The 15,630-nt window shown below is 47.0% G+C and overlaps 1 protein-coding gene across 1 annotated transcript in view; it reads left to right on the plus strand.

Annotated features, from left to right (window-relative positions):
- Positions 1-10,124, plus strand: part of SARS (seryl-tRNA synthetase) — a 19,394-nt gene extending 9,270 nt beyond the window's left edge. Inside the window, exons 4-11 of the mRNA XM_019513844.1 lie at positions 1,901-2,059; positions 2,763-2,906; positions 3,576-3,731; positions 5,484-5,705; positions 6,255-6,384; positions 7,123-7,280; positions 8,840-8,969; positions 9,508-10,124. Of these exons, the coding sequence (XP_019369389.1) occupies positions 1,901-2,059; positions 2,763-2,906; positions 3,576-3,731; positions 5,484-5,705; positions 6,255-6,384; positions 7,123-7,280; positions 8,840-8,969; positions 9,508-9,665 (1,257 nt within the window). The 3' untranslated portion in view covers positions 9,666-10,124. The remainder of the gene's footprint in view (positions 1-1,900; positions 2,060-2,762; positions 2,907-3,575; positions 3,732-5,483; positions 5,706-6,254; positions 6,385-7,122; positions 7,281-8,839; positions 8,970-9,507) is intronic.
- The last annotated feature ends 5,506 nt before the right edge of the window (positions 10,125-15,630 follow it).

The following is a 15,630-nucleotide window of genomic DNA, read 5'->3' on the forward strand; positions in this document are numbered from 1 at the left end:
GTCTTGGTGGTACTATGGATTTTTTTTGTCACAGAAAAAGGAGCCTGTAGGAGATGATGAGTCTCTACCAGAAAGTGCACAAAAACTTGATGATCTCACTGCAGACATACTAGCGGTAAGTTAGATTTCCATCTTCCACTAGTCTTTGGACATTATGAAAAAATAGCCATTAACGGGCTTTTATTCTGATGTTTTTCTGATTCTTTTCCTGACATAAGTATGATTCCTTGCTGTACTTTACTGTATATGTATGCCTGCATTCTGGGACCTCGACCAGGTCATTTAGTGCAGCCCCAGCCTGTTAGATTTTGCTTAGAGGTACACTGATATATCAGTCCATATTGTATCGACACGGATAAAAGGAAGATTGACATTATCAGCATTTGACTTTTTTTGGCCAGCGTAGCCGATAATATCACCGATAAATGCACCCCAGCTGGGCAGCGCCTGCCCCTACCCCAGCCCCACTCTCACCCTCACCATGGGGGCTCAATCCGCCCCCCACCCCCAACTTACTGATCGGACACTGCTTTCTAAGCTGCTGGGCTGCATGTTGGCAATTGGATCAGTATTGACCGATATGGCTGGTTAATAATCGGCCATCGTTATTAATCAAAAAAAAATCTTTATTGGTGCACCCTTATAATTTGGCAATATCCCAATTTCAGATGGGGTGATTAGTGGTGCATGCAGTAGTCTAGGCATAACTGCACACGTGATTCATATAATTAGAAGGCTTTTTTCTTCTCCACCCCAGTCCCTCTGCATGCTGCCATCTTTGTTTTACTTACCAGAGTGGCATAGAGTAGAAGGTTGTCTTTGAGCTGTCTATAGCGATGCTGGGTCCCATTTCTGAGCTGATAGAATGAATTTAAACTGCTGCTAGGTTTTGGAGTAGTTCCTATTATTCCTAACAACATACAATATTTGGTATTCTTCAGTGGTGAACTTAATTAGCCATTGTATTACCGATTTGTTTGGCTTCCTTATAGTTTTCTTTGGATTTGACCAAACCAAGTCGTTCCCTGTCATCTCCAATCTCGATACCCCCTGCTTTCTAGCATATTAATAAATAATAAACAACCGTAGAATTTTGAAGCACTTCTGCTGTGATGGAAACTGCCCTTTTGTTTGTAGTCCTTTTCCAGTTTTTCCAGTGCTTTGTTTCTCACCACATGGCAACCTAGCTTCTTCAGTAGCTTCTTGTGAAAGTCTTTGTTCAAAGCCTTGCAAAAGTCTAACACCCCAATTTTGGGGGGGCTGATTTTTTTGGAGGGCGGGGGGTGGTGTATATCAGGTGTCAGCAACCCCCAGCATGTGTGTCAGAGTGTGGCAGGTGAAGCTGTTTTTCTCGGTACGCCACAGCCAGCCTGAGCTCTGGGCAGTCCCATGCTGGCAGCCGTGGAGCCTGAGCTGCCTGCAGCAGGCGGTGGGGAGGCTGTAAACAGGTGCACCAGCCCTGGCTGGCTTGTTGCTGGTGGCAAGTGCATGTGCACCTTGGGGCAGACAGCAGAGAAGGGGCTGTGCTGCTCCAACAAAGATCAGGCCCCTTGCGGCGCCCTTGTCATCTGCCCCTGGGATCTTACAAGTTGAGGTTGGAGGGTTTTTTGGCACTTTGCCCAAAAACGTTGCTGACCCCTGATGTATATTGTATATGAGAGAATACAGCATGTCAAGTAGTGGTCTTTTAGCCAATACTGTATTGACACATTCAGTGAATTCTGATTGATGGTGAAATAAAACTTTTCTTTGCAAAAGCCAGGTAGTTTAAACAGAGAATCACGGTGGTTAGTGGTACTTAAAGGGCCATTGTCCTTTTGCTAGAATAAGGATGTTAAAGCTATTTTTTCCTGTTTATAAAGTTTCTGTTGTGATGTATGTAGTGTTTTGTTTGTAACAGGGTCTTCGGGTATCCCAGATCAAGAAAGTTCGGATTCTCATTGATAATGCTATCCTGAAGTGTGATTCAGAGCGGGTGAAACTGGAAGCACAGAGGTTTGAAAACCTGCGAGAAATTGGAAACCTCCTCCATCCCTCTGTGCCCATCAGCAACGACGAGGTACGAACAGATGCATCCCCTTCATGTAGATGGTAATTCCGGTGAGTATAGGGAAGTAACATATAGTCAGTTCCAAACAGCCGTGCACGGGCACATCAAAGCAAAATGCCGAGGGTCCTGGTGAGCAGGGAACACTGAAATGAGGTCCCTGCCGAAAGCGCTTGCTGAGATCTGGGATCAAGTGAATGAAATCTGCATGACAAGACTGCATTCCCTGTGGAGAAGGAGCTCACCGAGCATAAAGAACTGCTCAGAGTGCAGCATGCTGTCATTGTTTGAGGAATACATGGGAAACTTTGTCAGAGCCAGGCGCTGGGATCTGCCTTTGCTGATTAATTCATTCAGCAAGAACATTTATCTTCAGGACTACAGTTGGGTTGGGCTGGCATCCAAGTGGCAGGATAATGTGCTGTCAGTAGGGGGCAGTGTTGGGGTTCCACACTCTTGCTCACTTGGTCACTCTACAGACAGCATAGTCTGGAGTAGACATTCATACAGGGTAGAGCCTCAGCATGAGTTAAAGCATGTCTGCTCCACTTCTCAAGCACAATCTGCCTTTCACAAAACACACTGACCCGGGGTTATACAGACTGTGTTGGAATTCCTGCCTGAAGGGGCCAGGTTTCTGGTGTGTCTGTGAGCAGAGATTCTTGGGTCACTTTTCATTTTTCTTTCTCTCTTGCTCTCTCCATCTTGTGTGCAGGATGTGGATAACAAAGTAGAAAGGATATGGGGAGACTGCACAACGACAAAAAAGTACTCCCATGTTGACTTAGTGGTGATGGTGGATGGCTACGAGGGAGAAAAGGGGGCCATAGTAGCTGGAAGCAGAGGGTACTTCCTTAAGGTGAGAGGCCCCCCCCAGCACGCAAACCCTTCCTGTCTGTAGGGCACATGAGAGGACCTCAAATCAGACAAGCACAAGAACAGAAATGGACAGCCCATTTCCACCTGCTGCTGTTTTAGCTGAAAGTACCAGGCCTGGCTCTAGTGTTGAATTTGATCCCTGATTGTGTAGGAGGCCAACGGAGCCTTCTCTAGGGAGAGGAGCTCCCCTTCTGTGCTCGAAACCTACCCCTTAGTACATTTTGTTCTGAAGATCCTTGTCTTTGCTATATACATGACATTCTTAAAAGCTATCAAAGGGTATTGAGCTGGGCATGGGCATTAAACTGAGTGCTGTATGTGTCAAGCTGCAAGGAAGGAAGTTTTGAGCCCCAAATACTCCATCTTTCAGCTCTGTGTAATTTTTACTTATTTATTGTTTATCTGATTTATGTGATAGATTCTGGATGGTGGCTAGTGTTGCATTGTTTAGGCCCATCCATGGTGTCTGAGGTCCTTTTCCTACCCTAGTTATTTTGGTGAGGCTTTGTTTCATACGTGCTTGTGGCTTGATCTTCAGAGGAGCTCAACACATGTATCTGCCCTTAGAGTCTGTGGGAACAGTGGGTACTCATTCCTTGGAAATACAGTCCTTTGTGTGACCTGACAGTGGCTTTTCTTGTTTTTGTAGGGTGCCTTGGTCTTTCTTGAACAGGCTCTAATTCAGTATGCCCTGCAGACACTGGCAAAGAGTGGGTACACCCCCATCTACACCCCCTTCTTCATGAGAAAAGAGGTGATGCAGGAGGTTGCTCAGCTCAGTCAGTTTGATGAGGAGCTTTACAAGGTAAGCTGGTGGGAAGAGAGAAGCTGTGCACAGTGACAGGCTTGCATGGGAAGCTTCCATTTATCATGTGCTACAGGCAGCGCCTGTGGGCAGTTAGCAAGGGAGTCTCTTGGGATTTTCAAATCAGACCTTGTTGATCTAGACCAAGGATGTCACACCTGTAAGTGACTGGGGTATGTATGCCCCGTGGGTCGTACTGATGTGAGTTCTGGGAGCCCCCTTCCCCACTAGCACAGGCACACAGGAGCCTCCATTGCGCCCCTGCCCAGGCACCACATGCAGCCCCCTGCTGGCTTCCCCATGGCACCCTGTCACATGGAAGTTCTGGGCTGCCAGCTCGCCTGATACCAGAGGCTGCACTGTGCCATTCCTTGCTTATGGGAACATGCAGTGGAGCCCGGGGGATGGAGACAGCCCCAAGACCCTGGCTGCTATGACAGGTGGAGTTACAGGGGAGTGGCAGCTGGGCAGGAGCTGCATGTTAACCACTTACAAGTGCATGTGACTTGTGGGCTGCCAGTCAGATAACCCTGATCTAGACTTTTCAGAAGATTTTAGGGTAAGTTTCGAGTGACTAAGTGATAGTCTCTCACTCAAAAAGGATCAGAAGAGGCTTTTTCAAGCCTTGAAATCAGTGAGTCTGTTCATTATTCATCCTTCATTTCAGATCCTCACTCTAAAGAAATTTTGGTCCCTTTTTCCTACAGAACCAGATTTTCTGTTTTTTATATGTAGTGTCTTTAGGAATATTTCCTGGTCATGAAAGCCAGAGACCAAAGGTCCCTCATGTATAACTAAATATGGGCACTGTAGTATCTGCTTCCCTGTTCTGCTACTTCAAGGTCCATCTTTTGGAGTGAAAATCGTCTCCTGTCCTGCTTTATTTTTGGTCTGTGTTCTGAGACTACTCCTGACGGGGCCAGTTGTCATAATAACTTTGTGATGACGATAGATGTCTATCACAAACTGCATCATCAGGACCTGGACAGAGGCCAACATCACATTTTGGAGAGGTCAAACAAATATCCAGCAACTGGGGCTTTCCATCCTTGCTCATTTCTGAATGATTAGTCTGAGCTGGACTATTTCATAATTAATCTCCTGAGTTGTCCTGCTGAGTCTTCTTCATTTCAGACTGTCGTGCAATGCCTAGATGTCCTTGGTCATAGCTATCTTTTTCTCTGTGAATTTACATCTGTGAATTTACAACTGGAGATGCAGTGTCATGCTGAGATGTCAGGTAGCTCGTTAGCCCACTGTTGCACCTCGTCTCAGTACAGAACCATAGTTGCCAGTAACTGTGCTATCTTGTTTAGAGATAGATAATAGGAAGAACTTTATAACAGTGAAGGTGATTTAAGCAAGTTAACATAGATTACCTAACGAGGTGATAGAACCTGTGTTGTTGAAAGCATTTAATTGCAGTTAGACATTTGTCTGGGATGGTTTAGGCAGGGCTGATCCTACTTGGGGCATGTTAGAAGTTCCTTCCAGCCTTATTTTTCTATTTATTTCTGAACAGCACCCCATTGTATATGGTAGATGTACCCTCTGTCATGGTACAATGAAGAAAATGCATGTACACAGAATACAGTTTTCCATTATCATTTGTCCTGTTAGAGGATTTTTTGACCTGGGGGCTGTTGCAGTTCTGTGACAGAACTGTATCACTCAGTATTGCACACCCTCACAGACCAGTTTGTTCAGCTCTGATAACCTAATGGAGGGATATCACCTCCCCACCTTTTCTAGGTAATTGGCAAGGGTAGTGAGAGATCGGATGACAGCTCCATTGATGAGAAGTACCTCATTGCAACATCTGAACAGCCAATTGCAGCTCTCCACAGGGATGAGTGGTTGAAGCCAGAGGATCTGCCCATCAAATATGCTGGGCTGTCTACATGTTTTAGGCAGGAAGTTGGCTCCCATGGCCGTGACACTAGAGGCATCTTCCGCGTTCACCAATTTGAAAAGGTAAGAAAAAGGTACTTGGATCATTTGGGAAACATTGTAGATGATATTTCCTTCAAGATACAGTGTGTCTGAAGGGAAAATTAAAACACTAAACCCTTAATTGGAGGGGATTGGCATATGTATACATGCACTCTCTCCTGTACCAAACTCCTTTAAAAGTAATTCTTTCATAATGTGTCAGGGCATACGATACAACTGAGGTTTCACAAGGTCAGTGTATTCAAAGAATGTTTTATTCAGAAAAGTCATCTCTGTGTATAGGTGCTGCTACTGACTGTGGCTGCCATGCCTTGCCTTAGTGGTGGCTGCACTTAAAATAGTTAATCTGGCATAGAGTTTGAGGCTGCACCAGGCTTGAAGCACTCTGTAAATGCTGGTATGTGTACGCGTGTTGTTATTTCCCTTTCCTGTAGCTCCATTAGACCTGAATCCATCAGGTAAAGTTTGGTTTCTGCTGTCACCTCTGTGCATTGTTCTTGGTCCTTGTCCTGCCTTCAAGCTTGGACAGACTGAAAGGAGGCAATTTTACCTGTTTCTCTTTCCTGCTAGATTGAGCAGTTTGTCTATGCGTCACCTCACGACAACAAGTCATGGGAAATGTTTGATGAAATGATTGCAACTGCTGAGCAGTTCTACCAGTCGCTGGGCATTCCTTACCATATTGTGAATATTGTCTCAGGTACAGAATTTGGCTCTCTGATTCCTGAGTCTGCCTGCAGGTCTTTTGGGGTGAAGTGAAGGGACCAGTTGTTGATCTGTGCTGAGAAAATCAACGCAGGGCTCTAGTGGGCAGGACATTATACTAGGAGTAAAGCAGGGGTGGGCAAAATGCGGCCTGGGGGCCGGATGCGGCCCACCAGGCCATTCTATCTGGGCTGCGGGGCCCCTAAAAAATTTAGAAAAGTAATATTTATCTGCCCCTGGCTGCCTGTCATGCGGCCCTCGATGGCTTGCCAAAACTCAGTAAGCGGCCCTCTGCCCAAAATTACTGCCCGTCCCTGGAGTAAAGTCTACAGTGCTATTCCTGCCTTAACCTGTGGCTTGTTGCTGATCAGTAGGCTTGTGTGCCTGGTTTATGAGATTGGCCATTTAAATTGAATTGTTCAGCATAAAGACTGTCCTAGAACTGTTATTGCATTGAGGTTTCCTCTGAAAACCTTTGGCTTGATCAACCTTTATCCCTCTTTAAAGCAAATAAGTAGGAGCTCTGCAACATGTGTTCTGTGCATGTTGTGTAAAACATTGAGTGCATTATCTCCTGATATATTTGGGATTGAAAGGATACTTCACTTTCATACTCTGCGTGCTGTTACTGTTCACAGTCACTGATGGGTTTGAAAGAACAGCCTCTTTTTGCATGCCTGCTGTGTTTCTGAATCTGTCTTCTCTGGTAACTGGCTACCCTGTGATGTTTCAGGCTCTTTGAATCATGCTGCCAGTAAAAAACTGGACCTGGAGGCTTGGTTCCCAGGCTCTGGTGCATTCCGCGAGCTTGTGTCCTGCTCAAATTGCACAGACTACCAGGCACGTCGGTTACGGATTCGCTACGGTCAGACCAAGAAAATGATGGACAAAGTAGGTGATGTTTCAATACCATGCTTCGGTTCCTAGCATCTGATGAAGTAGATTGTTCCCTACAAAAGCTTATGCCTCTGAAACGGTTAATCTCTAAGGTTGTCACCGTGACCTATATTCTGCCTTACTTAGAATCATAGAAAAGTAAGGCTAGAAGGGACCTCTGGAGGTCATCTAGTCCAGCTGTTGGCCTGAGGCAAGGTCATCCCTATCCAAACCATCCAAACCATCCCATACAAATCAAACCTTTCACACAACAAGGCACAGCACGTTAACCTGCCATGGGTAAGGTTGGGGGACAATGCTGGTCAGGGTCCTGTTGCTGCAGGGATTGTTAGACTGCACTTAGGAGATCCAAGGAGGAGATCTGTGCTCCTGCTACACAGGAAGGCAAAACCCCCACAGTCCTTAACAGTCTGACCATGGGGTAAAATTCCTTGCTGACTCCAAATATGGCAGTTGATCTGACCCTGATGAAAAGGGCAAGGCCCTCTAGCCAGTAACCTCTGGGTTTTAGTCTCAACAGGAGCACTGGCACACCCCAGCTGATCTCCCCAGCCTTGGTTGCAGCCAACACCCAATGCTTCTAAGGAAGGCCGGGGGTAAGGGGTGCAAAACCCTGACATGTAGCAACAGGAAGGAGGGGGAAAATCCTCCCTGGCGCCAGGAAAACCCAGGAGCACAGGGACTACCCATAGCATAGTATGGCATAGCTACTCATAGACCTTTCCTGACCAATGCATATCCAACTTCTTGCTTAGTCTCCCAATGTGCCCTCTTGAGAGCAGTTAAGAAAACAGGCACCAAAGTCCTGGGAATCAAGTGTCTGAAGAGTAAACCATTTCCTAGGGTTCTCCCTGCTTTTGCTCCCCCAGTCCACAGCTGCTAAGTCAACTTGTTTTTGTTTATCGTCAACAATTTTTTTCATTGGAGGTATTCAGTACTCAGTTCCAGAGGATTAGGAGTCTAACAGTGCTGTATAGAACCTCAACCTGTGTCAGACAATTCAGCTTTCTTGGTCGTATTGGTTTTCAGTTAGGGCTGGTCCAAAAATGGAGTTTTTGCAACAGAAATTATGAATGCAAAAATGCCTGTAGTTAAATACACGTAGTTAAGTAGGTTGAGCTGCTGTATTAGACTGCATTTCCCATGGTGCATTACAGTTGTAGAACATGTTGATTTTCTTAGCAAAAATTTGATTAGCCAAATACTCAGGTTTAAATCCAAAATTTTGATTTGTAAGGGCTGCTGCAGCATCTAATGGGAGACGGTTTGGAAAATTCTTGTTCCCATTTGCCTCGGTAGGCTGAGCTGCTGAATTGGGCTGTATTTCCCATGGTGCATTATAGTTAGTTTCATAGTTTCATAGTTTCTAGGGTCGGAAGGGACCTGAGCAGATCATCTAGTCCGACCCCCTGCCATGGCAGGAAAGAGTACTGGGGAAGTTGCCTTTCTTGGAAGGGGTTGGGGGGGAAGTGGCTCCTTAGCTTCTATAGGGGTGGTGTCTTTGAAGTTTCTCTTAAGTCCTGGTTGCAATGCTGTTGGTTTTATCCCTTCAGGTGGAGTTTGTACATATGCTGAATGCCACCATGTGTGCTACAACCCGCACTATCTGTGCCATCCTGGAGAACTACCAGACAGAAGAAGGGATCATCATACCTGACAAACTGAAGGACTTCATGCCACCAGGTAAAACCAGAGAAAGCCATTTCATATGGCCCATGAATCCTTAATCTTCTTCCCTTATGTTCCCCTTCCTGTTTCCCCATTGCTTGTCTTCTCCTCCCCCCAAGTGCCTCTGTTCCTACATTCTCTTTTGTGTAGAAGGTTAGAGAGAGGGTATGCAGGAAAGCTAGGACTCTTATCTTGTGCAAGTCCAGTTGGGCTTTTGATTCCCTGTGCTGCTACTCCTGCCTGATCTTTTCCCTCACCTCTGCTTCCCACTTGACCCCGCTCTAAGTTTCTTCAAGCTGATTTTTCAGGCCAGTGGATCAGCGGCAGGTTAGAAGGGGGGAGGGAGGAACTCTTTCATGGGGATGGGGTGAAGGTAGGAAATTAAAAGGGGTTGGAAGTGGAGGTTTAAGAGATTCATAGTAACATTCTCCTTCATGATCTGAAGGCTGGAAGGGGAATGGCTCTTGCCCTGGCCTGTGTAGGGATAGAGCAGCTCAGAAGCCTTCCCGGCCAGGTCTCTCCCAAAGTTAATCTGCCTCATTTCTCTTGCTAGATCTAAAAGAAATGATTCGGTTTGTGAAACCTGCTCCCATTGATCAGGAACAGTCCAAGAAACAGAAGAAGCAGCAAGAGGGAGGCAAGAAGAAACCGGCTGGAGGTGACAGTGCCCTGGAACAGCAAATGCAGACCATGGGTGTAGATGATGCCTAACCCCACCTCATCCCATTGGCAGGCAGCCTGGTTTTAGCAAACCACTTCACTTGGCCTGAACTTGCCCATGTGTAATGTGCGGAAAATACTGATTTCACCTACCTTGCAGAGGATCCATCCATGCCTGCCCAGCACTTTCAGCTGCAGCTAGGAGTGCTAGGCAATATTCTTCCCAGGAACCACGTCTCTTCAACTATTAGGCAGAATATATGGCTTCCTTGGAGACCCTCACCCCAAATCTGACCAAAGGGGACAAAGTGGTGATATCATATTCATCCTCATGTAACAGAACACTGTTCCCCACCTGAATATCACAGGGTAAGAGATAAAAAGGGAAAAATATGGATAGGCTCTCAAGTTCCGTGTGCAGTTTTACTGTATTGGTAAGCTATTTGCATGGATGTAGGCTTTTATCTTGGATTCAGTACAAGGCAATAAATCAAACTATTGAGAAAGCAAGTGTGTACTTCTTTGCCTCATTGATATTGCCTTTTATTTGGATTTACCTTGCTTGGTGGATCAACCATCCCCACACAGATATTCACCTGGAGGCTGCAGTTGATGGAGCAGTTCTCTTAGTAGGAGTAGCACATGGTAAGGTTGAAGTCACCTATGCTCTCTCTGCTCCCTAGGCAGTAAATGTGTACTTTGCTCTATGTTTTGGTAGTGTTGAAGGTGATGTAGCCACCATGGTTCAGGAAATGGGCAAGTGTGTTTGTGGGTGATCTCTTTTATTGGACCAACTATGTGGCTGGGATAGATTTAAACAAGCTGTTTGGTTATCACAGTACCCTTCCTTGTGTCTCACCACCACCTGTCTGCAGTGCTGAACCACTGACTACGTTATACTGATTCTGGTTCCAGCCAGAACACTTCCAGGTCCCATGTGTAGTAGGTCTCAGATCTACATAGTGCTTTGCACTTTGATTTAAAAAAGTCGATTGCCTCAGTCACATAACAGATGAGAACTTCACCACAGGAATCCTCTCACCTTTACACTTCCAAAGTGTGGGTATTTCTTCTTGTCAACTGGCTGAAATCTTTCTTTTCCCTGTTATTGTGCCAGCTAGTTCCTGTCTTCCACTCCAGAGGTGACTGCATCATAATGCTTTGTTTTAATTTTTATGTTAGTCTGTGAGGAATGAGGCTATTGACATTTTATTGGAGAATGGGTAACTTCTTGGGGCACAGACTGACCTAGAAGGGTGTCCTATTCATTGCACTGCTGACTATCCCAGGGTTTTCTGTTATGGATAATTAAAAAAAGACCAAAAAACCCAGAAAGGCAGCAAATCATTTAACTCCAACCATGCTGTCACCCCTGTTTTGGATGGATGTTGTAAAGTTGTACCTTATTCTCCGTTTTGCTTTTCTCTCCTTCACTTCTTTTTCCCCTTTCTCCTCTTTTGATTTCCCATTCCCCTTTTACCTATTTCCTCCTAAGCTTGCCATATGCCCTCATGGTAGGTGTACCTCCATTTGAGAAACACTGGCTTGAACTCAGCAGAGCTGAGAAGAGCATCTTCCAGGCTGTGATACCAGGACGGCTGTTAATTCTTTGCTGTGGATAGTAAGCAAGTGCATCAGCCCCTGCTTCCACAGAGATTGCAAAGTAGCCACTGAGGAGACCTTGCATGTTGCTGGCTTCCTTCTGAGACCCCACCTTTCTGCATCAGATAGACTACTACAGGGGTCTTCCGATCTCAGCATCCTGTAATAGCAGGACTGTTGTCAACATTTGTAGTAGTTGGGAGTACAGGTAGCTGCTGGTAGGACAAGTCCCCTTGTTCCCAGTGCTGCAGGAGGCACTACAATGCGAGGGGTTTAATGTATGGGGTGAGCGGTGCAGAAGGCTTCTATTGTTCTCTTTCTAGGGATGGTATAACAGGGGTCCCAACCCGTATTACTGAGAGTGGGGTCAGGCAGCTAATCAAGTATTGGCTCTAGGAAGCAGCGGAGCACAGATTGCTTAATCAAGCCTACAGTGGGCTCATAGAAAGCTCCTGTAGCCAGTTCTACGAGGTAGAACTGCAGGGGTGTGCGCCGGCTGGCCGGGTGCAGGGGCAAATTGCAGGCTGCAGAGCCGTAAACCTGGAGATGGATTGGTAGTACCTGGGCCCTCTTGCAAGGGGAGAGGGGGCCAGGCGACTAAAAGGGGGAAGGGAACTTAAGCCTAGCACCTAGGCTAGAGAGGGGAGTTTGGCTTGGGATGGGCTAGCAGAAGGAACCCTGCATGGAGTTGAGAAACACTGCTGGAGATGATGGGAGCTGTGAGAAGCCAGTGGAACTGAGTAGAAGTCTAGGGAGGGCTTGGAGAAAGGTGCAGTTGATTGGGTTTGGGTTTTAGTTATTGGTTGTATTTGAACTGTGTGGCTTGAGAGTGGCTGAAGGGGAGAAAAGGAGGCTGCAGTGGGTGCCAGGGAGGCATCTTGCATTTTGAGTTGCGGGCTAAGGAGCCCAGTAAACAAAGGAGGGCCTCAGAGCCAAGGAAGACTACAGAGAAACATGGCCAGGCCAGGCCTGTGGACTCTGTAGGGGTCAGTGCTACATCCAGAAAAATAGAGATCCTGGCAGTAGCAAAGGGGTTTCTGGACTGACAGCCTGGCTGTTCAAAGGCAGCCTCAAGGCATGGCAGGCGAAGTAGGAGAGCACACTAGGTGCCAGGGATGGAAGTGGGCTGGACAGGCTGCCCAAGAGACTCAAAGTCTTGGTACAGATGGCACCTTCCATCATAAATTGGGCTTCCCCAGCCAGTCTTGTTCTCACTGTCAATAGACCTATTGCTCAAAGTCTTGTTTTGATTGAGCTCCTAACAGTACTCAGGGCTGAGGAGTATACACAGTCCATGTCTACCTTCACCTCCATGTTGAGCAACAGCACAAAAGAACTACACTACTTTATACACAACCCTTTTTATTGCTGTAGGAGATGCCAGTTGCAGTGTCCTTTCCACTCCTATAGTCCACGAGATAAATGTACAGTGGAAAACACCCAGCATTGCTGTACTTGATACAGTTCTTCACAGAATGGATAATGTAGTATACCACGTCCTTGCAAACCTTCTGTGCTCTAAATCCTGCTGGGCAAGCTTGACACTGCAGGAAATAAAACTGCTTTCCTCTTATTTGTTGCCTATTTTCTTGATTATAAATGCTGCTGCTAAATGAGCATCCTGCAGCAGTGATGGAGCATCTCATGGTGACCATTCCAGGTGCTCCTCTCTGAGCTGGGACTCTACATTGGGCCTAGTTAGTCACTTAACTCATGGCTGTGCTTTGTGTTGAAAGGCTGATCTAAGCATACGCATCACTTGCTTTTCACCTACACCTGACAGGCTGTTTATCTTTGTAAGGAGGTGCAGCCTTCAGGGGCTGAAACCCCACCTGCAGGGGGGGCAGTAGTTCATAGGCGGCCTGGCTGGAAGGCTGGGAGTCAGCTGCAACTTGTGATGAATGAATGAGGGTTAAAAGCTCCAGGAGTAGAGTGCTAAGGAAGGGAGGGAAGGCTGTGGTGTTAAAGGAGCAGCACAGAGCCTGGGTTGCCCTCCTAAGGTCTCAGAGAAGACCACATGTTTTGGTTTCTGTAGGGACAAGCTTGTGCCATGGAAAAATAAACTTCCTGGAAACACAGAACTTAGTCCTGTGCTAGCTGTCTGTGCAGGAAGGGGTTTCACCCTTATGAAACCACTGCTCATGTCCTGGTGGTTGGTCCATTGCAACCTGGAGCTTCAGGATCTTTCTTCACAGGACCCTTTCTTCAGTTGCTTCCCTGAGGTTTTTCCACCAGCCTTTTGTTTAAAACTTCAGAGCTGTTTCCAGTCCCTACCACGTTTCTTCCTACCCTTCCCTGGCTCCCTGTCCCCTCTCCTTGTGTGGGAGGAAAGCCGGGCTGGAAGAGATCTTACACTGGTGAGGGGGAGTGTGGTTATCTCTCTTGGGCGCTTTGAGGGAGTGTGGTTAATTGATCCACCAAGATGGTGATTTTTTTTTCCCTGTTCCTGACCTTAAAGTCATTTGACTTTTTGTGCCTCAGTTTCCCCAGCACCTGTGGCTGGGAGGCACTATTAATTCGCATCTCCTGTGAGCTCCTCAGAGGGGAGGAGACTATGAAAGGATCAAACGTTGCATATGAGGCAGAGGCAAGGCTTGAAGGTGAATGCCAGGAGGAGGGTGGGTCTGAGAGTGAGGGGCTCTGAAGATTTGAGTTGGGTTCCCACTGCTGACATGTCCCATCCAGTGGCCCTCTGTGCTCCCCATGTGGATGATAATGCCCCTTATTCTTGCCATGAGGACAAATACATTAGTTGTTGCATACTTGGCTGTTGGAGCAATCAATCCTCAAGGCCCTGAGTGAGCCAAGTGTGCACTTCTTTTCTTGGCTGAGGGCTGAACTGTACAGAAGCAAACAGTAATATGGCCAAAGTTAGAGGGCAGGATGGGCTTCAGCAGCAGTGTGCTGGATCAGTGGTTCTCAACCTTTTTTGCACCAGGATCCATTTGTAAATATTGATGGCCAGTCCCAACCCACTGCCCCTCAATCCCTGCCTGCTGCCCCCACGCTCCAGCCCCCCTGGCCCCAAGCAACCCCTCGCAGACTGGAACTCTGCCAGCCTGCAAGGGAAAAGCCAGGCTCCCATGTTTTATTCCTTTAAAGGAAAATCCATTTTTAAAATTTGTTCCTGACCCCTTTCATATATTCTTGTGACCCACTTTGGGGTCGTGACCCATGGGTTGAGAAATGCTGTGCTCGACTGCACTAGGTATCTCTTACTGCAATCACTCTGGATGGCAAACCAGGACCTGAAAGGTGGGAATCCCTAACTACCTCTAGCTAGGTCTTGGAAAGGTTACTCCTCTCAGTCCAGGTTTGCTGGCTCCATCAGCGTTGAGCCCTCTGCCCCCACAGTCACTAGGCAGTGTGGTTCAGTGTTTAGGGCATTAGCTCGGTGCTTTGGAAATCTGGATTTAGTTCCCTGATTCATCCACCACTTCCCTGCATGATCTCGGGCAAGTCACTTTGAGCCTTTAGGTGCCCATTGGTGAAAGGAGATTGCGCTGCCCTACCTCCCAGGAAGGATGAGGTGAAGGCTTTCTGATAATAGGACGGGGGCCAGAGATGCCCCAGAACGGATGGCTCTTCCGCAGCCGGGGTCCTGCTGTGCAGTCTTTCACAGCACAGGCGGGCGCTGGCCAGCTGCTGGTATGTAGCTGCACTCCCCAGAGAGCTGCCTGGCTGTTTTGCCTCTCTGCACTCAAGCAATTCTGCTCACGCAGCAGTGCCGGAGACTAATGAGATGTTGGTAGGGAAGAAAACAAAGTTATTAATCATCAGATGGGGAATGAAATCCTGCCCACCTGCTGGCAGGGCTGGGAGCTGTAGGTCTCTGCAGAGAAGCAGATCAGCCTCCTGCCCTAACACGCAGGTGCTGCCTCAGCTTGCAGCTTGCCTGCTCAGATCAGCCGCGTCATGCTCTGTCGTTAGTGCCAGCTCATCTTAAACCCACATTTGAGGCATTGCTGTTTCATCTCGCTAGGGCTTTGCACATCTCTGGGTTGAGCAGTGCCCATATCTGCTTTGCACACTCTGGAGGGAGGCATGCCAAGCTGTCCAGCCGTCTGATGTCTGCACCCAGTAGCCCTGCTTCCTTGTTGCATGACAACTCCATGATCAGTCACCCTGCTTTAAGTGGGGACCTGTGGTTTTGGGGCATGTACACATTGACCAAGAGAAATAAAGGTGGTAATACTGGTACTTTGTGCCATGCGGGAACTAAACCCATTGGTTTTTAAAAGGATGAATGGGATTTTACTGCTTTTTACTGCCTTATAGCTATTGTGATTGAAGTATTTTTAAGTTCCGATCCCTGTTTTGTTCTATGCTCAGAAATACAAAAGATGTTCAGCTCTATTTTGTTAGCAGCCTTCTTGGATATCCCAGAGTCATAAGCTGTTTTTTTTTTCTTTTG

This window comes from Gavialis gangeticus, unplaced genomic scaffold (genome assembly GCF_001723915.1).
Source record: "Gavialis gangeticus isolate Ggan-Ray unplaced genomic scaffold, GavGan_comp1, whole genome shotgun sequence".
Classification (NCBI taxonomy): Eukaryota; Metazoa; Chordata; order Crocodylia; family Gavialidae; genus Gavialis; species Gavialis gangeticus.